General features: G+C 41.9%; 1 protein-coding gene across 1 annotated transcript in view; it reads right to left on the bottom strand.

Moving 5' to 3' along the window:
- Positions 1–4,331: 4,331 nt before the first annotated feature.
- The window catches only part of LOC308299988 (uncharacterized protein), a gene marked incomplete at its 3' end in the record, with an annotated part of 67,053 nt that continues 49,258 nt past the window's right edge, over positions 4,332–22,126 (bottom strand). The window contains exons 6-7 of the mRNA XM_080743754.1: positions 5,072–5,413; positions 4,332–4,345 (exon numbers count right to left, since the gene is read on the bottom strand). Of these exons, the coding sequence (XP_080599880.1) occupies positions 4,332–4,345; positions 5,072–5,413 (356 nt within the window). The remainder of the gene's footprint in view (positions 4,346–5,071; positions 5,414–22,126) is intronic.

Raw genomic sequence — 22,126 nt, 5'->3', positions numbered from 1 at the left:
ACTCGGCTGCTACACCCACGGGCCACGGCCTCGATTTTGGTTCTGGCGGCCAGAAAAGCTCCTTCTACGGGCGATCGGTTCATCAGCGAAGGCCTCGGCTGGAACATCCACGGCCTCGATTTTGGTTCTGGCGGCCAGAAGAGCTCCTTCTACGGGCGATCGGTTCATCAGCGAGGACCTCCGCTGGTACATCCACGGCCTCGATTTTGGTTCTGGCGGCCAGAAGGGCTCCTTCTACGGCGAGGCATGCATGCTGCCAGGGACAGACCACCGATTGCTACGGTTTCTCCCCGCGCCCTGTAGGATGCACTGCTGAGCTGTGCTGCGGTATGTTCTCTACGTTTCACTTTGTTATACGTCTGTCTTTCAATGTTATATGAGATAAGTGCTGTATAATGTATCAAAATGTATGAAATATATGGCCCATAAACCATAAAACTGTCTCCGCGACTCACAAATGGGTCCCGACCCAAACGAGAAAAGCATCCATTTCATTGTAAAGTCGACATTCAGAAACGCTGATTTTAGGCTATATTCTTCACTGCATACTACGTGCCACTCACGTTAGAACATTGTTTATTTTGGCGATAATGAGCCAAGGACATCACATCACAGCCTAGTATAGAACAGTGGTTCCCAAAAGGTTTGATCGCGAGCCCCGGGGTGGGGGCGCTCGCCCTGGAACCTCCAAAGCACTAGCGACCACCCTCCACAACTCAAGCCCGATTTGGGAGACCCTCCTGGGCATGGCGCTGCTCGGCGTCGGCCTCTATACCTCCGTGACTCACAAATGGGTCCCGACCCAAACGAGAGAAGCATCCATTTCATTGTAAAGTCGACATTCAGAAACGCTGATTTTAGGCTATATTCTTCACTGCATACTACGTGCCACTCACGTTTTAGAACATTGTTTATTTTGGCGATAATGAGCCAAGGACATCACATCACAGCCTAGTATAGAACAGTGGTTCCCAAAAGGTTTGATCGCGAGCCCCGGGGTGGGGGCGCTCGCCCTGGAACCTCCAAAGCACTAGCGACCACCCTCCACAACTCAAGCCCGATTTGGGAGACCCTCCTGGGCATGGCGCCGCTCGGCGTCGGCCTCTATACCTCCGTGATGGAGGGAGTGAAAACTTTTTATGTCCAAAACCGCTCGTTTTGCATTTATCATTTGAAATTATTTAGACTAGTGAAAACAGCCGATCTACAACAACAGCCGATCTCCTTTTTAGGCACTAACTAGTAACTAACAATAAAATATGAGTCTAGAACACACCACTGTATGAGATGCATAGTGTGGTTCCTGTTGAAATAAGCCATGAATATGTAGCCGCTACATATTCATGGCTTATTTCAACAGGACAGACGCTATTGTGCATAATCCCTATCAAATACGCTACTTTGAAATACTGTATGTGCAGTAGGTCTAGATGTCAATCCATGGTTTGTAGTAGCTGTAAGTTCCACCAACTTCTTCCAGTAAGAATACATTTCTTTATAGTTTAGTTTTTTAGCGTGTGTGTATACCTAGATAGATAGTTTAGTAATACAATCTGTGTGTGTGTGTGTGTGTGTGTGTGTGTGTGTGTGTGTGTGTGTGTGTGTGTGTGACATAATAATCTATCAAATCGATCTACAAATCTACAGTAGTTATGTCAGTCTATAGGCTCTGCCAGCAGATAGTTACTGTAGATTTGTATCAAAGCAGAGCCCATAGAATTCAGTGGCCACGTATATATACATATATACATTTGAAATTATTTAGACTAGTGAAAACAGCCGATCTACAAGCACACAACGCCTCGCGGTGCGAGGCGTTGTGTGCTTGTAGATCTGCTGTTTTCAGACGTATACAGACGTATCATTTAGTATTTTTTTTTCTTCTATCATATACAGGGCCCGTGGAGTCTGACTGGATGGAGGAAGGATGGGATCCCACAGTCTACCCATTCCCTGCTACGCCATGAGCTGCTGGAGACGATCTGCAACCAGACCAATGACAACGCAGAGGACAGTATGATGGCGGAGATAGCAATAGCGGAGGAGTCAGGTCAGGTCACTGTAGGTTCGCTTCCTGGACCAATGTCACTCTATGGGAGCTGAAGAACTTCTGGGACTTCTCTTCCTCGTTTCCCAGAACAATGAACACACACACACACACACACACACACACACACACACACACACACACACACACACACACACACACACACACACACACACACACACACACACACACACACACACACACACACACAGGGTGAACAGTACCATCTAGTGGCCAACTACAAATAGACATTGTTGTGCTGCCTGCCTTAGAATACAGTACTTTATTTTGACTTTTATATTATTTTATTTATTCTTTACTTGCTGCACATTTATTTTATTTTACTTTTGTGAAGTCATATTTGTGATTTTTTTTTTTTTTTTTTTAATATTTGTAAATATTGTTGAACATAAATATGTTCATGCTGGATGTGTGAGGTACTCACCAGGGTTAGGGTTCGATGTTGCCATAAAATAAAAGGTTGACATCGCTTTTCTGACTTTTTGTCTTCCTGACCTTCTAGACCAGGTAAAAACACAGTGAATTCACAGTGCATAGTTCTATCAAACTGTAAGACAACTTCCACCTTCTGAGTCATTCCATACTTTTTCACTTTGCCCCCTTGAAACTAGACGATGGTACAATATTTTTTAAACTTTTTTTGCACCGAATGAAAGCTGGTTTGACATTCTTTCTGTCAAGGGTACTCTTGTTCCGTTACCATTTACCAATTTGTTGCTATGGCTTCCTAAAGTTTTTTTTCTTTGAACTCAAATATCTCAGAATCTAGATTTCTGAGGCTATTCATTGGTTTTTGCAGTGTGCACTCTGCTGCACCTATCTCCAAAACCGCTTATCGAAATCACTCCAAAATTTTTCTGGTAAAAAAAGAAATCCTCTTTTACCAAATCTCCAATTTTTGTTCCGATGTGAATATCGGATCATTTCCAATTTATTCCCTGGAATTGGGGCAGAAATGAATGGGACCTAATGGTGGCACTGGTAAGGGACGGGGGCCAGGGGGGGCTGGCACTCAAAGTGTTAAGATCCCCACAGCCATCTGGGACGTCATCTTGAAAATGATGGCTTCCTGGGAGGTAGATTTTGGTAGACTTTTAGTATGTTATTTAGCATGCCCAATACTACCAGAATCCATTGAAAACCCTTGTGTCAATTTCTTTCGCTCAGAAAAACGTTTGGTAATTATATAGTCTAATCAGGCTTTTATGAACACCCTGAACAGTTTAAAATTTGCTTGATTCAATATTTAGATATTTGATGAAAATGCTACCAGGTCCTCCTCCTCCAGGGCTCCTCACCATATGCACACCCATTTTAACTTCAAACTCCATTTTAACCAAGATGATAGACACCCATTATTTTTTTCTGGTGACTCATACTACCCTCCTAATTTAGGCCGTGTTTTTATAAAAAAAAAAAAAAAAAAAAAAAAACATTATATAAAAAAAAAAAAAAAAAAAACACAGTCAGCCGGTGTAAAATACAAATATCCACAAGCCTTGAGTGGCTCATTGCTTTTCTAAAACGGTTGCAATATGGCAACATGAAAAATCATGTACCAATTAAAACTGTTCTATCACTTATAATTCACTATAAGGTCTGCTCTGCAAGAAAGTAGTGCCCAGCACAAGAAAGTAGTTCCCGGCCAGGCTGCAGAAACAACACACCTGTTACTTGCAATCAAGTTCTCTAGTTTAGCTTCACAACACAGTGGAAAGAAAATAACACACCTGGGTTTGATATAAACTGATTAGAGGTGTGGGTTATAGTATCATATACCGCAGCAATTAAAGGGAAACCAGCCAATCAGAATCAAGGAATGGAACTAGCCGTTTTAGAAAAGGTAATAGGGCAATGAATGTTAAAAATATAACAATTGTAATTAGTATTAATTCTATAGCCCTTTTTTATACCAATTAATTCCTCCGCACAAACGTTTGTGTTTCCACTGCTGTTGTATTTTACTCCTCCCACCCAAAACTCCCTGCTGACAGGAGCCACCCCAGCCCGTAGGAATATGTGCAGTGATATCACTCTCCTCACCCGGCTTCCAAACATGGGCCAATTGTGTTCATATGAACCGAGCATCCATACGAACACAATTGGCCCATGTTCGGGGAAAGCCGGATGCACCACGGTGGATTCAAATCCACTACCTCCGGGGCTGCAGGTACTATACCACTGTGCCACCCGAGTGCCCCAAAAGATTATTTTTCAGAGATATTGTAATGATGGATATAGATATTTTTGTTAAGATATTGTGTCAGCCCTTGAGCCCTACAACAGAACTAAAAATGAGAAAGAGTTGAGCACATGGAACTTACTGAGGTGCTGGTGGTCTTCAGGTTCCTCCTGTTTAATAGAAATGTCCCTGGCTGAGTCTGGAGAGTTCATCTTCACCTGCATTCTGGACTCCACAGACTGGTCTGAAATGAAGCAATTGAATAGGGCTTTAATAACTGAAGACCCGGATAACAATAGTATTTGCAAACATGCAAAGGTAAAATAGCCCATTTTGTTGCCACCATTTGGACTGTTAGGATCAATTTCAAAATACTGTCCCAGATATTTTTCTTAACATGTATTTACATTATTGTATTTAGATAAATACTATTTACTTTATATCCTACTACTTACTCCACACTGAAGAAGCACAAGTGTGGACACGCTGGTGTGTCTTCAGGGAACGTGACTGACTGAAACTCTTGTCGCAATGTTCAGAGTGTAAAGGTTTTTCTGCAATGTAGACACGCTGATGTATCTCCAGGTTTTGTGACGAAGAGAAACTCTTGTTACAATGTTTACACTTGAAAGGTTTTTCTCCAGTGTGGACACGCTGGTGTTTCTTCAGGTCTGTTGACCAATTGAAACTCTTGCTACAATGTTTACACTTGAAAGGTTTTTCTTGAGTGTGGACACGTTGGTGTGTCTTCAGGTTATCTGACCGATTGAAACTCTCATTACAATGTTTACACTGGAAAGGTTTTTCTCCAGTGTGGACACGTTGGTGTGTCTTCAGGTCAGATGGTTTACGGAATTTCTTGTCACAGTGTTCACATTGATTCTCTTCTTTTGGTTGATGATTGAGGAAGTCTATGTAAGCCTTGAGTTCTTCAGGTTGCTTATATCGATGATGACCAGAGGATCTCGGTCCATCAGTGTCTCCTCGTTTCTGGCTGGTTGTTGAGCTGGTGGTTTTCTCACAGGCTGCTGGGTTGATGTGTCCATTCCTCTGCATTTGACTGTAGAGGTTGTTTTGTTTATGGAGGAATTCCTGAGATGTGAGGGTGTATGGACTCTCAGAACAGGAGAAGACCTTGGTCTGAGAAGGCCTGGACGTCACTCCTGAGAGAGAGAGAGAGAGAGAGGGAGGGGAGGGGGAGGTTAAAAGGGTGCGTACAAATAGAGAATGAAAAGATTCCATCATCAAACAAGTCCTTTATTTAGGAGTCTCTCTCTCTCTCTCTCTCTCTCTCTCTCTCTCTCTCTCTCTCTCTCTCTCTCTCTCTCTCTCTCTCTCTCTCTCTCTCTCTCTCTCCCCACCACCACCACCACCTGAGATCTGATCTACCCTAAATTAGAAAATAGACAACCGTTGGCGGATGTCACTCCCCTATCTTTCCCCCCATTTCCTGTCGGTCTACTGTCCTATCAAATAAAGGCATGAAAGCCCCCCAAAAAAAAAAAAAAAAAAAATCTTTAGAAAATGGGTGGTTGTCCCCTTTAAGGCCAATTCTCCCCACACAAGTAGGTCATGTGTTTAACACTGACTAACCTCCACAGGTCTCCTCGCAATGATTACTGTCATCAGTGAATTCAGTGTCAGATTCAAGTTTAACTTCAACTTCAGCACAGTGTGAAGAGATGTCTTTGACAACGACTTCACTTTTCACTGCTAGTAATGTCAACATTGACCCATCAGGCTCCTCTGGTTCTTGAAGTAGCTCCTCTTGTTCCTCTTTAATGTGTGGACGCACAATCAGGATATCTAGGAGCATAAAAACAACATGACAGTCAACTAAGGAATCCTGAGTGTAAATACTAGGGATGTTAATCAACGCATTATTTGCGAATCGACGCGCCAAGGCTTTTTTTCAATTTTTTTCCGCTAAGCAGCAGCTGAGAGGAGAGCACAACGGCACATTACTTGAAGCAACACAACTCATGCAGCTGCACCCATCAGAACTTGCATCAAAGCCCTAATAATAATTATGATAAACAATTGCTCTTCCTTGCGTTAGCATGGAGTCTGTTCTCTAGAGACTAGAAGCGGAGACTGAGTGACAAAGTCCATGGAACGTAGTGGGAGTGCTCTGGCTGGCACTAGAGCTTAGATCGGGCCAAAAAAAATTAGCCCGGCCCAACCCACCCCACAGAACGGCAGCCCGAGCCCGGCCCAAAGCCCGATACATAATTGACAATTGGAGACCGACACAGCCCGCAGCCCGACATTATAAACAAGCTTAATTGCTGCAGCAGCCTTTTTTCTCATATGGTGATTTGTTAAGAATAGAGTCCTTTTCCAACTGTCTTTATATAGACCTATATAAGACATTGTAGCAAGTACCGTGCTAATTATGGAACAAAAACATCGGAGCCTAATTCTTCAATCAATCAAAAAGCCTTGCTGGAAAACACAGCTGACGGCCGCCGCTAAATCAGACAGCAGGCGCACAGGCTATTATAGCTACAACGTTCACACAACGTCTATTATGATTATTAGGATACAAAAAGTGTCTGTGGACTGTTTCAACGATGTCCTCCGCTCTGCTCTGCTCGACCAGCGCTGGCAGCGCATGCATGCACTGCACACGCCACAGCAGCCAGCCACACGCACACACACAGCGCACGCACACACACACTCACGCTCAACTGTCAAGTTGCGAAACAGCGCAGCGGTGCAGCCATAGAGTCATGAGCGCGCAGTTTACACAGTCACAGAGACATCATGATACTGCGCTGCGCTTGCCTACCGGATTATAAAAGCCCGACCCGACCCATAGCCCGTCATATACATGGAAATTTGAGCCCGGCCCAGCCCGCGCCGCGCCGACCCGTCGGGTCCCGTCGGGCTCGGGCTGAATTTCTAAGCTCTAGCTGGCACCCCAGGCTAGTGTATCAAATGTGGAGCTTTGGTCTACCTCACTCTCCCTCCCCGACCGCATCCACGGGTGTGTCGCATTAACGACGAGTAGTGTATTTTGTGTTGTGTTTTATCTTGACAAAATCACACGAGGCGACACTGCCATTAACAAGCGGGCTTTCGTGTCAAGCATAACAAAACACATCCAGTCAGCACACATGGCTATGACACGCAATCAAGTCCAGCAGTGTTTCTCCAACAGTAGTCCGCGGCCCTGACTAGCGCCGCACGCATGCGAATCTGCGATGCATATGCATGCACAACACAGACATGACACAGACACACACCGGTCCTCTCACATTTGGAAAACATTAACGCTTTGAGTTGATTTGAGTTTGGTCAATTATATCTCCCCTATAATAATACCAAATTATATTGTGTTTTATGTACCGGTAATTTTTATCGTTGATTCGTCACCTTTACAACAAGGTACAGCTTGTAAGCATTGGGCATTCGAGACATGAGCTACACAGCAGAATGTGTGGGTAGCGCCGACCAAAGTTTTGCCAAAATGGCTAGCAATACTGTTCTGATGGCATTTACTCTCGTTTTGGGTTTCCCTGACACTGAGCGTGTAAAAATGGCCAATATGTGTTTTTTACCCCTTTAATACTGTGAGAGAGTGCAATCAATCAATGAACCAAGCAACAAAAGGTGATCACCAAAAGAACAGTATTGCAGGCCTGCCAGGCCATTTTGACCATTTTTGGAGGGGCACTACCCACACGTTTGGCTGTGTTGCTCCTTCCACAAATGCCAGATCCTTACAAGCTGTACCACGTTGTAAAGGTGACAAATCAACCATTTGGAATAATTAAATGGGGGATATAATGGACCGACACGTTAACCACTAATTAACACACGTTTGGCTGTGGTGCTCATTCCACGAATGGTCCGATGCTTACAATCTGTACCTTGTTGTAAAGGTGATGAATCAACGATAAAAATGATATGAAACAAAATACAAATTGGTATTATTAAAGGGGAGATATAATGGACCGAAGTCAAGTTTCCTTTCTTTTTGTGCTGAGTTTATATAGATAATTCTTTACACAACAACTTTAATGTTCAAAGGCTGAAGTGATGGAGAAGCGAACATTGCCTCTGTTGCCATTTTTCAGTTAGAGTGAAGAGTACCGAAGCGACGAAACGCTTCCTTCGCCTCATTTGTACAACTTGATACAATGCCACGCAGAGTCGCGTCTTTGCAATGTCAGAACTACTATTTTATTTCTGTGGGAACGCAACTTTAGAATGACTAAACAAGTACAGTTACTAGTTACAGGTTATTACGGTTGTTTGAAACTGAAGTTATGACAAATTTGGCTTTAACGTTTTAGGATGATTTTTAACGAAATACGTATACTGTCAACACAGCAAGAATTCAATTTCAATCACGAAATTATAAAACAATATTAAAACATAATTTTTGACACGTGAGCTTGTGACACAATGTTCCCCCTGCATAGGGATGCTAGGGTTCAAGTGGTTAAACTTACTGAAGTGTTGGTGGTCTTCAGGTTCTTCCTGTTTAATAGACATGTCCCTGGCTGAGTCTGGAGAGTTCATCTTCACCTGCAGTCTGGACTCCACACTAGAGGTCTTCACGGGTCCAATTTGAACTACCCGAACCCAAAAGGACCCGGGGGAAACGGACCCGGACCCATATGGCCCCGTCTATCATTTGGAATTTGAGAACCGTTACCCGATCAGCCCCGAGACGTGATGGATCCGATCCGAACGGCCCCGCCTGTTATTAGAAAAATTGGATCCGATACCCGAGCAGAACGAGAGATCCGAGACCCGAACCTGTCGCCCCGAAATGAAAGAATGCCAACGTTATTATATTAAGAGTTGTATCAGACATATTTCTTACCTAACGTCGCCACGGTGCTGCTGTTGCTGTCAGCGGCGCTGTGCCTCTCGCCAAAAGATGATCTTTTCCCAGACCAGTAAGTCAATGCGGACAGTTTGTAAATACAAATAAATCCATGTTTTTATTCCTTCTTATTTGGCTAGCCAATGCTAATGCTATCGTTTTCTGTCGCATGTGTTGTTCATTATATCTTTCTGCTTTGAGTGTCCATTTTGCTCTGCAGAGCATGACAACACGCAATGACAACTCCATTGTAAACCGTTAACCAAAACGTTACGTTAATATCTTTGATAATAATAACAATCCAACTGATACAGTGAGTGTTGTTGTGACTGAGTGAGTTCTACTTCTCAGTTCTCACAACCAATGCAACAGATTACATGCTGCATCTTTAGTGCCATCGTGTGGCGTTATCTATTTGGTGCAGTTGTTGCGTTCACTTTCACTTCAATCTCGTTCTGTCTCGGCTCCACTCGGGTAACAGGAGATACCCGGGGAACCGGGGCAGACGGCCCCGGCCCCGGCCCGCCCCGCGGTAAAAGCTCGAAAACGGCCCCGTTACCCGGCTCGGTTCGGTTCGGATCGCGGGTAATTTCGGATCTCGGGCAGGTCCGAAGACCTCTACTCCACACACTGGTCTGAAATGAAGAGAAGGAATTGAAATTGGACTTTTAATAACTTCACACAAGTGGTGTTAAGAATAAGCAAAGAATGATCTAAACTAAAGTGAATGAGATGAAAGTAGCCCATCTGCTTGTAATGTTTCTGCAGCCATACTTTCTTATACGTCCATCCCACCCCACCCAAATATACAACCCCTAGCCTTCTACCAAGTATATATATTACTCTAAGAATCCTCACCAACACTAACTGCAGAGCACACATAACCCTGGTGTTAGCCTCACTTCACTGGCTACCTATTAAAAGCTAGAATAGATTTTAAAATACAAACGTACTTTTGATTACATATAAAGCGTTGCATGGGCTGGCCCGCTTTACATTATTGACCTATTGCCTCCTAAACTCTCTCTTAGAGGATCGCTTACTTAGATCCTCTAACAAGTGCCTTCTGGAAGTCCAATCTTAATACAAAGGGAGATCGGGCCTTCGCAGTGGTGGCTCCTACTTTGTAGAACGTAGAACGCCTTACCTTTGCCATTAAAAACTACTATCAGTCAACAGCTTCAAACATATGCTGAAAACACATCTGTTTCAAATTAATTTTACTTCATGGTCCCTGATTACTTGTTAATGTTTATATTGTGTGTACTACTGTAAAGCACTCTGTAACCTTGTTTCGAAAGGTGCTATATAAATAAAGTCGACTTACTACTACTTACTAAAAGGCTGTATAGACTTAGTAAAAGACAAACTTCTGGATTACGGAAGGTGGTCGTTTAACGTGTCATTCGTTTTAGAAATTAAGTGAAACAGAGGAAGCATTGCAAGTACTGTAAGCATTACATTGCAAGTAAAGCCCCATTTCAACTGCAGCTTTAGCAACACACTACACGACACTACACCACACCACACCACTTAAAATTATCTACATTTTACATTACACAAAAGTACCCCTATCGGTAAGAAACAAATTTACCATTTTAACTGTGATTATAATACAATATAAATTTGTATTACAACCATCCTAATTATAATACACTAAAATGGATTATAACTGTGATTATAATACACTATATAAGTATTAATGTATTACTAGGATAACTAGAATACACTATAGATCTCATACTGTAACCAGGCTTTTTTTTACCTTTTTAAAAAAAGCAAACGTTTCGGTCCTGGGACCTTCGTCAGTGCTTTACATGTAAAGCACTGACGAAGGTCCCAGGACCGAAACGTTTGCTTTTTTTAATTTTTGCACTGGGCACCTGACACTATGGGCTAAAAATAAAAGAAATTATATTTAAGTCTCAGTCTAAGGAGTATTCCTGAAATATATATGCAGTGTGCGAGTCCTCTACCAGCCTTCCTTCATTTCCTCCAGACCTCCGCACCTGCAGTTAAACCAAGACAAAGGACAAACAAGGGCGCAGCAGTTTTCTCTATAGAACACAGTAGGTAAATTATCAGTAACGGGGGAAAAAAGCAGGCATAAACAATAACAAGGGAAGAATAAATAATAGAGAAATAATAGCTATTTACAATGGAAAAGGGGAGGTATAGGTATGGGCTTAGTTTATAACGAGGTTCGAGAGGCAGCCGTCTGTAGGTGACCTTTCAGACCTATTTTGAAAGAGTCTAGGGATTTGCTCTCATTTAAAGCATGCGGTAGGGCGTTCCACATGTTGGTGGTAGCCTATAGCAGACTGCAGGAGAACGAATTAGAGCCTTTTTAGAGTTAAATCTGGACTGAACATGATTTGTGGAGCTGCCTCTGGTCTGGTGTTGTGAAAAGAAAGATGTGCATATTTGCGTCATGTAACGATGTGAGCTAAAAAAAAATAAAAAATACTTCAGCCCTAACTCTGGATGAAAACATTATGTACAGGGGTGCCCTGAGTAGAAAAAAAATAAAAAAAAATAAAACTTACTGAGCTCTGGCTGGTGTTCTCGTTTCACCTGCAGTCTGGACTCCACAGACTCTGGAATGAAACTATAATAGAATACCAGAGTTTCATCAGGATTTGTGAAGAAAAATAACAACTTCAACAATAACAGTATTTTTGTCTTCTTATTTTCAGTTCAATGTGTGATGCAGTCTTTAATATTAATTAATTTAAAATCGTCCTGAAAAACCACTTGTAACTGGCAAAAAATAAACCTAGCCCAGTTTTACCTTCCCAGTGACACTTCTTTGTAATTATCTACTGTATAGCTATATTTTTTGCACTGTTGTTTTCTTTTTTCTTTTTTTTTCAGACTATCTAATGCATAGTAGTCGCTTATCTCCCGATTAGGGAGTCTTACTGGTGCATACTAGTAGCCAATACTGTGTATACGTCATTCAATGTTATATGAGATAGCCTACTTAGATGGTTTTCCTGTGCAAATATGCCAAGTGCTTTCTAGGGTCTCCTTTTAGTTGACCTTGTACCAGTGAACTGTACCGTCATGAAGCTGTACCTTTTCCTATGCAAACTTCTAATAAAGTCTTAAATCAATCAATTAACGGGCAAATATTTATAATAATTCTAGGTTCCTTAGCTTAGCATTAGCCCGCACAAACAAACTTTAATTGTTCATGGATTTCTCCCGTTTTCACAACGAGACAGCCTGTCACTCTTTACTGTCCGACACCAATTACACAAAGGCTTGTGCACCGCAAACGTAGCCTATAACACTGACCTTTACTGTATCTTCATGTTTTGATACACGCTGTTCGTTCTCCCTGCTCTTTTCGGGCTATGTTCTGTGAGCAAATTTAGTGCCAGCAAATATAAGACATCCGGTATCAATATCTTCAGAATAAGAGTAGACTACCCCTAACGCCATTGAAAAACGATTAATTTGTATATGATATATCATATACACGTACGTTAAACATATAGATTAAAGGGGAAATCCACCATTTTTCAACCTATGTTCATATATATATATATATATATATATATATATATATATATATATTATATATATATATATATATATATATATATATATATATATATATATATATATTTTTTTTTTTTTTTTTTTTTTTTTCCAGAGGAGGCCTGTGGGCAGGTCAGAAACCCATCGTCTTGTGACACCATCAATTGCCAATCCAGCTTAAAGAAACTGCAGGCTTTCTATTCCTGAAAAGTTGCAATTTTAAAGTGGAAGCCATTATTCTTGCGATAATAAAAATCTAAATATTTTTTTCAAAAATATTGATTACATTTTTTGGGGGAAAATGATGATGTCACAAGACGATGGATTCTGAACTTCCCACAGCTCTCCTAGGAGACTAGAAAAAAATTGCGATATTTTATCACGAATATTAGTGAGGTGAAAAGTGATGAACTACTCTTAAGCATTTAGAGAGTGTGGTGTCGTAGAGGAGGTCTCTGTGAACGCTTGCGTGTGTCAAAAGTGCAGACACGAAGAGCAAGCTGCTGTCCAGCGCCCACTAGAGTCGGAAAACGGCGCCTTTTGAAGTATTTTTGTGCTCCTGGCTGCACTGGACGGCCAGCAGCACTTGCAATGCCGCCTCTCGCGCTTAGCGGAGAGTGTGATGTGGTAGAGGACAGAGGAGGTCTCTGTGAGCGAGTGCGTGTGTCAAAAGTGCCGACACGAAGAGCCGCCTGCTCTCCAGCGCCCACTAGAGTCGGAAAACAGTGCCATTTGAGTCCTTTTTTAGCACCTGGCTGCACTGGTAGGCCAGCACATTTTGCAATGCCGCCTCTCCCACTTAGCGGACAGTGAGGTGTGGTAGAGGAGGTCTCCCCGAACGTGTGTCCAAAGTTCTGACACGTAGAGCTGTCTGTTCTCCAGTGTCCAATTTGTAAAGGATATATGCACTCCAGTGAACATCATCTATTTAGATATATGTTTTGTTTAAACTTTTTTTACACAAACATATTTTTTGTTATATGACTTTGTTCAAATGCCTAATTTATATTTTTAATGAGCATATAATCTGCAAATTCTACGTTTTTCAATGGCATTATATACAAGCATTTTATTTTGAAGGCGAATAAATCAAACCGGAAGTCTTATATTTTCCGACTCTCTCTACCACCGGTAGTTCTATATTTGCTCAGTTCACGCAGCTCTTGAAGAGAGAGGCGGGTATGCTCCAAACGTAGGAGACGGTGTTTGAAGGAGCGCTCGTTTTATGGTTAGATATGTCACAGTTATTGTCCACGACATTGCAAGCGGTGCGAAGGCCAGCAGACCTTGGTCCTGCTCTTCGCGCCCGAGCGCCGCAGGCGCGAGTGCCCGCGAAGAGCGGGCCAGAGTTACGAAGCCGTGGTGAATGCAATCGTTATATTTATGCCCAAGGCCTGGGCAAGCGCACGATAAACGCCCGCGCAGTCCAAGTGACCATAGCCGAGCGCTCCAGACCTCCACTCCAGCCAATCACAAGCCGCGCCTTCTAATTTATGCAACCCCGTCTCCTACGGTAGGAATACTCGCGGCGGGTATGGCTGCAGGCGTGAAGTCACCTCCCTCAGCCTTACAGCCATACGTTCTTGGGCTGGACTCACACATATGCGTGAAACATCGTCTGAGAATGGCCACTGGGAACGCCGTACTAATGCATTGTCAATGCAAGGTTGTTTGTTTTTTTGTCGTTAGCTCAACCACAGCCTGTCTTTTGGCCAAGAAACACGGCAACGACAAAACACCACCATGCGTGAACATCTTCTCCTTATCGTGTGAGAATGGCCACTGGGGGCGCAGTACTAATGCATTGTCAATGGAAGGTTGTTTGGTGTCTTGTCATCATGGAACCCCATCTTTAAACTAGACATCTGTTGTGGAGCTCATGATGGGCATAACTTCTGGGTTGGCCTACATACAATAAATACATCAACTCTGTAGCACTCTGGAGAATCTGTTTTGAAAAAAAAAAAATGATGCACACATTGTTGGATAAACTAATTAATAAGTTAAATAAAATATGGATAATGTATAAATCCATAACCAAAATAAGACAAAGGTCTATATCTTAAATTGTTGTATTTGAAGAGTCAGACAAGGAAGACAAACAGCGAGCATACCATAGTGGCAGCTTGGTAAAATTCTCTCTCTTCTCCAAGATGGAAGTTACATACAGTATTATATAAAGAATACAGTATATGACAAGTAAGATCCGTGGGACTCATTGATTCGCTCCCAGATCATAACAAGAAGACAGACACGTTGAGTGTTGGTAATTTTCCACTAGTGACATACAGTATAACCAAAACATGGTCTCCTATACTGTAAGTTCAGATAGGAGTTCATAATATAACCTTATATGGTCATATGAGCCTCATACACCAATCATACAATTATGTATCATAATTCATATCTATCACATATATTCAACACAATGCACACATTCATACCAATTGCCCTTGTAGATCTGCTTAGTTTAGTTTATTTGATCAACTCACAGTAGCAAGCATATCAAGTCATCCACAAAAGCATAATCACTGTTTAACTCTCCTACTGCCAGATTATTTATTTATTTATTGGGTCTGGTGCCATCAAAAAGCGGCTTACCTTTGCGACGTTACAATAGTGCACTTTGGTCTGCCAGGCAGCAGAGGGCGGCGTCATGCGAGAATGAATGTGAATTTGCCTGTTATGTGTTGCCGTACATTCAGACCAGTCACTGGCCACAGAGCCTTACAGCCAGAGGAAATCAACAAGGAAGTGAATTGGTCTCCGTTGATGTTAACGCATAATGGATTTTTTACACCATCACCGCGGAAAATGTGTTTACAGTACACGGCGGCGCGACCCCTCATCAGCTTCAACAAGGTAAACGAACGAACGAACGAACGCGAACGAGCGCCGTATTGGCGCGGAGGTCTCTTGAGAATTGGGGCGAACAGGAACGTCCAAAGCAGTCGGGGAGTTAATAAGGTGATCAAAAGGAATAGGCTGAAGCTAAAAAAAAAGCTTATGAATGCCTATCCTACGTATTAATGGTTTAAAATACATTAATGTTGAAAGTGTTCAAACTTATAAAGAGAATGTAAATAAAAAGAAACTGTAATTACAACCCCAAATACATCAGCATAACTAGAAGCAGTGCTCTTCCGAGCACAGGTCTCCACCAGGCTGTGCGTCCTCTAGGGAGTGTGCTTACAAAGTTTGAAAGTGATCGGTGGAGTTATAGGTAAAACCACAAATCGGCCTGTTATAGCGCCACCATGAGGCTGATTTTTAAAAATGTAAGTGGCATTTCTTCCTCGGCCTAGTGGGAACGTGTGTGCGCGATTTCATGATAATTGCACTTTGCGTTTGTGATTTGAGGCATTTTGTTCAAAACGGCTCAATCCTACAAACTTTGGAAGCCAATCTTAGCCAATCAGGATGTAATATGCAAAATCGGACAGATCTGTCTCGATCACATGACTGTCGAGATACTGCCTACCGATTTGTAGGATTTTTGGACAAAATCTGTAAGAGTAGTCCAAAGAAATCTGTTTTGCGAACATCGGCCACTAGGTGGCGCTAGAACAGGCCCATTTGAAAAATGTAGGACAGAGGTTCTAGATTGGCATCCAGGGAATGTGCGCTCACTTTGGCAGCGACCGGGCCAACGGCGACTGAGATTAGGTGCACACAAACTGCGAGGACGCACGGACGCACGGACGGACGAAGGGGAAAACATACTCTCCCCCATGCCTTCGGCTGGTGGAGACACTAACAAATGAAAGAGTGCCTGTCCTGCATGTTTAGGATACAGTTATATGTTAAAGGGGTGTACAGGTTCACCATAAAGGAGTACATGCAAGTAAGGGACATGTGCGTCAAACCCATATACATCAACAATAGCAAATCAAGAATGCCTATCCTACATATTCATGGTTTAAGATACAGTAATATGTTACGGTATACAAGTTTACCTTCTAAAGAGAATGAAAATGAAATAAAACTTAAATGAAAACCCCAATATATCAGCAGTAGCAGATTAAAGCATTTCTTTTTACCATTTGAGGGGTCTAAAATACCTATGAAGCTATTGCCAAACACCTATTTAATAAGCATATGTGATTTGACTTTTATACTGCTATAGAGTAAATGTTGTCACTATAATATAAAATATTTAAAAAAATAAATAAAAAAAAAACTCAAATAGACAAAAATAAAAAAAAGACAATGTTTTACTGTATTTAGCCAGGACATTGGATTTGAGTATATATATTTTTTAATTCTAAGATAATATTACTGTTCCAAATATTTACTCCACAAACTGAAATGCACATACTCTTTCGAGTGGTCTGAGCACTTGCTTGTTTAAAATGTATTTCCAGAATGTTTGCGGGAAGTAATTTATTACTTGCCTTAAACATTAGTTGAGCAGTTTTGAAGTCAGCAAGCTTCAATGACCTCAAAAATAGATTATGTGTATGCTCATAAAACCCTACCTTGTGTACTATTCTTATTGCTCTCTTTTGTATTATGGATAATGGATGAAGGTTACTACTGTATGTATTTCCCCACACCTCCAAACAGTAGGACAGATAAGGTAGTATAAGCGTATTGTACAAGGTAAGCAGAGATGTATCATTTTGAACATCCCTAGTTTATATGGGATTACCTTGCCTTGGCGAATGTACTTTCCCCCCTTCTTTTTGACTATACTTGTACTGTTCTTAATTTTTGAATAAATAAAATATTCAATAAATCAAGCCAAATCCTCACATGGACTCAAATGGACCTGTAAGGGTCCATGTGGTTCTGTTTGTATTCCGTGTGAAAAGCAAACATTCTTTCACTGCCTTCTGGTAATAATGTATAATAACGTTAAATGTTAATCAAAGGTGATGTCAGGTAATGTTTGGTTAAAATTACAATGATGTTGTGAAAAATGTTAAAGCTCTATGTTGAGCCACGCCGTTACAATGAATTGAGTGCAAAGGACCCCAATGGAAACAAGCCATAGTCTTTCATGGATTTAAAATCCTCTTAGCAGATCTTGTATTGAACTGTAATTTCCTGTACCTTTTTTTGCAAAATACTTGTAGAAGCCATTGCACTGCCTTTGTTTGTTAGATTATAGTTATTTTCATTATCATAGGTGTGATTATTTAGTATAGTTGGCATTATTAGTTGTATTAGTTTGATATTGGTTCATTATGATTTTGGGGCGCCAAGGGCACGCCTCTCCCAGGCCTGGCTGATTGACAGCAAGGGCATATAGGCCTGATGATGAGGTGGATTTTTTTTTTTTTTTTACCAAAGTCACAGAACAATGCCAGCAACAGAAGCTGAAACTGTTTGTACCAATGCACTTTGTAGATAAGTAAAATATATGCAGACTAAAGTTCAACCAGTGGACAATGTGTTCAACCTAAGTCTGGGTGTATCAGTGGGCTTGGAGGACGTTTGTTTAGAGCCTACAGCCCTACAAACTGCACTTAGAAAACTAATAAAATTATTCTATCAATATTATATCAATCTGGCTAACCATCGTCAAATAAAAGGGAACGCCCACTCTTTTTGTTACTCTGACTTCCTCAGAGTCTGTCTTGAGAGATTAATAATATATTAGACTCCATCTTGTTCGATCTCATGGTATGTGCTTTCGTCCACGCTTCCATCCGATTGTAAATGTAAATCCATGGGGACAAGCAACGCTGTGCATATGCATGTGTGCTGCTCACTGGGAGAAGTTAGTAATTGTGGTCTGACCAGCCAGCCAGTATAAAAGACTGGCTGGCTGACTGTAGGTTGGTTGGTCATGCTGTGCTATTATCGGTAGGATGAAACTCGTCCAGTTTAAAGTTTCAGTGTTCGATTATGATCTTATAAACGGTTATTCTAATATCCTCAGACCGTATGTGTAGATAATAACGCTAGATTAAAATCTTACTTATACAGTACTTATTACTGATACCGTTTGATCTGAATAAAATGTAAATAAAAAGAATAGCACTTGATAGTTCTCAGAAATAAAAGCTTTCCCCACCTTATGCAGTGTGCCAGACACCCCAGTGCCCAGGACTTGGATCTTCTTCAGCTCTGGGGCCCTCAGGATGCGGGTGTGAACCTTAGCCTTGTAGCAACTCATAATGTAATAATGGCTCATAATGTAAAACAAACTCATAACGTGATAAAATCACAGGGCTCCTCATAATATGGGTATAATACAATTATTTCATTACACTGTATTGACTCTTGTCCCTAGTGGCCACGGTTGGGGAAGAGTCCCGAGTCCCTTTGTCCAAGTCCGAGTCAAGACTGAATAGTCAAGGGCAAGACAGAGTCAATGACAATTCGGACTCGAGACCTGACTCAAGACAAGTCATTGACTCGAGTACTTCAATACTAGTGTGGACACTTTGTAGAAAAAAGAGAGGAGATCCGAGCACTCGAGGAGTTTAAAATAAAACAAAGTTTATTGTCTAAAAACCTACATGTTTCGACCTTGCGGTCTTCGTCAGGGCAAAGAACTGGAACATCAGACATACACATCCATTAAATAGTGGCTATTCACGTGATGTTACTAATACACAGGCAATTAATGACTAGTGTGGACACGCTGGTGTTTCTTCAGGGAACCTGACCAAGTGAAACTCTTGTTACAATGTTTACATTTAAAAGGTTTTTCTCCAGTGTGGACACGCTGGTGTTTCTTCAGGGAACCAGACTCACTGAAACTCTTGTTACAATGTTTACATTTAAAAGGTTTTTCTCCAGTGTGGACACGCTGGTGTTTCTTCAGGGAACCTGACCGACTGAAACTCTTGTTACAATGTTTACATTTAAAAGGTTTTTCTCCAGTGTGGACACGCTGGTGTTTCTTCAGGGAACCAGACTCACTGAAACTCTTGTCACATTTTTTACAGTGGAAAGGTTTTTCTCCAGTGTGGACACGCTGGTGTCTCTTCAGGTCACCAGACACACTGAAACTCTTGTCACAATGTTTACAGTGGAAAGGTTTTTCTCCAGTGTGGAAACGCTTATGTCTCTTCAGTTCATATGATGAAATGAAACTCTTGTCGCAATGATCACAGTGGAATGATTTTTCTCCAGTGTGGACACGCTGGTGACTCTTCAGGTGACCAGATACAATGAAACTCTTGTTACAATGATTACACTTGAATGGTTTTTCTCCAGTGTGGACACGCAGATGTCTCTTCAGTTCATATGAACAGCTGTAACTCTTGATACAGAGTTTACACTGGAAAGGTTTTTCACCAGTGTGGACATCTCCACTTGTCTTCCCCCAATCATCACTGTCTTCAGTGACTTCAGTGTCAGATTCAAGCTCAACTTCAACTTCAGAACAATGTGAAGAGATGTCTTCATCAACAGGCTTCTTTGGTCTGTGAAGTAACTCCTCCTGTTCCTCTTTAATCTGTTGGGGCTCTGGTTCCTCCTGTTCCTCTTTAATGTGTGGAGGCTCTGGTTCCTCCTGTTCCTCTTTAATCTGTTGGGGCTCTGGTTCCTCCTGTTCCTCTTTAATGTGTGGAGGCTCTGGTTCCTCCTGTTCCTCTTTAATGTGTGGAGGCTCTGGTTCCTCCTGTTCCTCTTTAATCTGTTGGGGCTCTGGTTCATCCTGGAGCAGACTGGGGCTCCTCTCCTGTTCAGGAGAAACCTCCTCTTTACACACAACCATGTGCAGGATGTCTAGGAGCAGAAAAAGAACATGATAGTCAACAGGGCTTTTCCAGATCAGTTTTTACCCGTGGGCAGGCCAGAGCTTCAAAGTGGAACTAGTGTGGGGATTTAAGGGGAGCAAATGCTAATTTTGTGCAAATTTGTGCGCAAAATTTTGCACAGATGTAGCCCAGGGCTTGCTCTAATGATCTAGCTTGGGCGCCTGAGCCGACGACCTTCGGGGTGGCCACAGCGGCCAAATCAAGTTGGGCTCCCTGCTGACAGGTGCCACCCCAGCCCGTAGGAATGTGTGCAGTGATATCACTCTCCTCACCCGGCTTCCGAACATGGGCCAATTGATGTTCATATGAACCGAGCATCCATACGAACACAATTGGCCCATGTTCAGGGAAAGCCGGATGCACCACGGTGGATTCGAATCCACTACCTCCTGGGCTGCAGGTACTATACCATTGTGCCACCCGAGTGCCCTAAAAGATTAATTTTCAGAGATATTGAAATGATGGATGGATCTAGATATTGTCATGATTATCGTATAGATACGATATTGTGACAGCCCTTGAGCCCTACAACAGAACTAAAAATGAGAAAGAATAAGCACATGAAACTTACTGAGGTGCTGGTGGTCTTCAGGTTTCTCCTGTTTAATAGAAATGTCCCTGGCTGAGTCTGGAGAGTTCATCTTCACCTGCAGTCTGGACTCCACAGACTGGTCTGAAATGAAGCAATTGAATAAGGGCTTTAATAACTGAAGACCCGATGGTGTCAAGAATAACAATAGTATTTGCACACATGCAACGGCAAAAGAGCCCATTTTGTTGCCACCATTTTGGCCTGATGAAGAATCAGGTAATTTGGACTCTGTTAGGATTAATTTCAAAATACTGTCCTGGATTTTTTTCTTAAAATGTATTTACATTATTTTATTTAGATAAATAGTATTTCCTTTATATCCTACTACTTACTCCACACTGATGAAGCACTAGTGTGGACACGCTGGTGTGTCTTCAGGAAACGTGACTGACTGAAACTCTTGTTACAATGTTTACACTTGAAAGGTTTTTCTCCAGTGTGGATACGCTGGTGTGTCTTCATGTGAGTTGACTGACTGAAACTCTTGTTACAATGTTTACATTGAAAAGGTTTTTCTCCAGTGTGGACACGCTGGTGTCTCTTCATGTGAGTTGACTGAGTGAAACTCTTTTCACAATGTTTACACTTGAATGGTTTTTCTCCAGTGTGGGTATGCTGGTGTGCCTTCAGGTCAGATGATTCACTGAAACTCTTGTCACAATGTTTACATTGAAAAGGTTTTTCTCCAGTGTGGACACGCTGGTGTGTCTTCAGGTCAGATGGTTTAATGAAACTCTTGTCACAATGTTTACATTGAAAAGGTTTTTCTCCTGTGTGAACATGCTGGTGTCTCTTCAGGTCAGATGATTTACTGAAACTCTTGTCACAATCTTTACACTGGAAAGGTTTTTCTCCAGTGTGGACATACTGGTGTGTCTTCAGGGAACCTGACTGAGTGAAACTCTTGTCACAATGTTTACATTGAAAAGGTTTTTCTCCAGTATGGACATACTGGTGTCTCTTCAGGGAACGTGACTCTCTGAAACTCTTGTTACAATGTTTACAATTGAAAGGTTTTTCCCCAGTGTGGACACGCTGGTGTGTCTTCAGGTCAGATGGTTTAATGAAACTCTTGTCACAATGTTTACACTGGAAAGGTTTTTCTCCAGTATGGACATACTGGTGTCTCTTCAGGGAACGTGACTCTCTGAAACTCTTGTTACAATGTTTACAATTGAAA

The sequence above is a fragment of the Nannobrachium achirus genome, assembly GCF_963921795.1.
Source record: "Nannobrachium achirus genome assembly, chromosome: 15".
Classification (NCBI taxonomy): domain Eukaryota; kingdom Metazoa; phylum Chordata; class Actinopteri; order Myctophiformes; family Myctophidae; genus Nannobrachium; species Nannobrachium achirus.
Note: the sequence above shows the minus strand (reverse complement) of the source record. Positions and strands in the feature narration are given on the sequence as shown.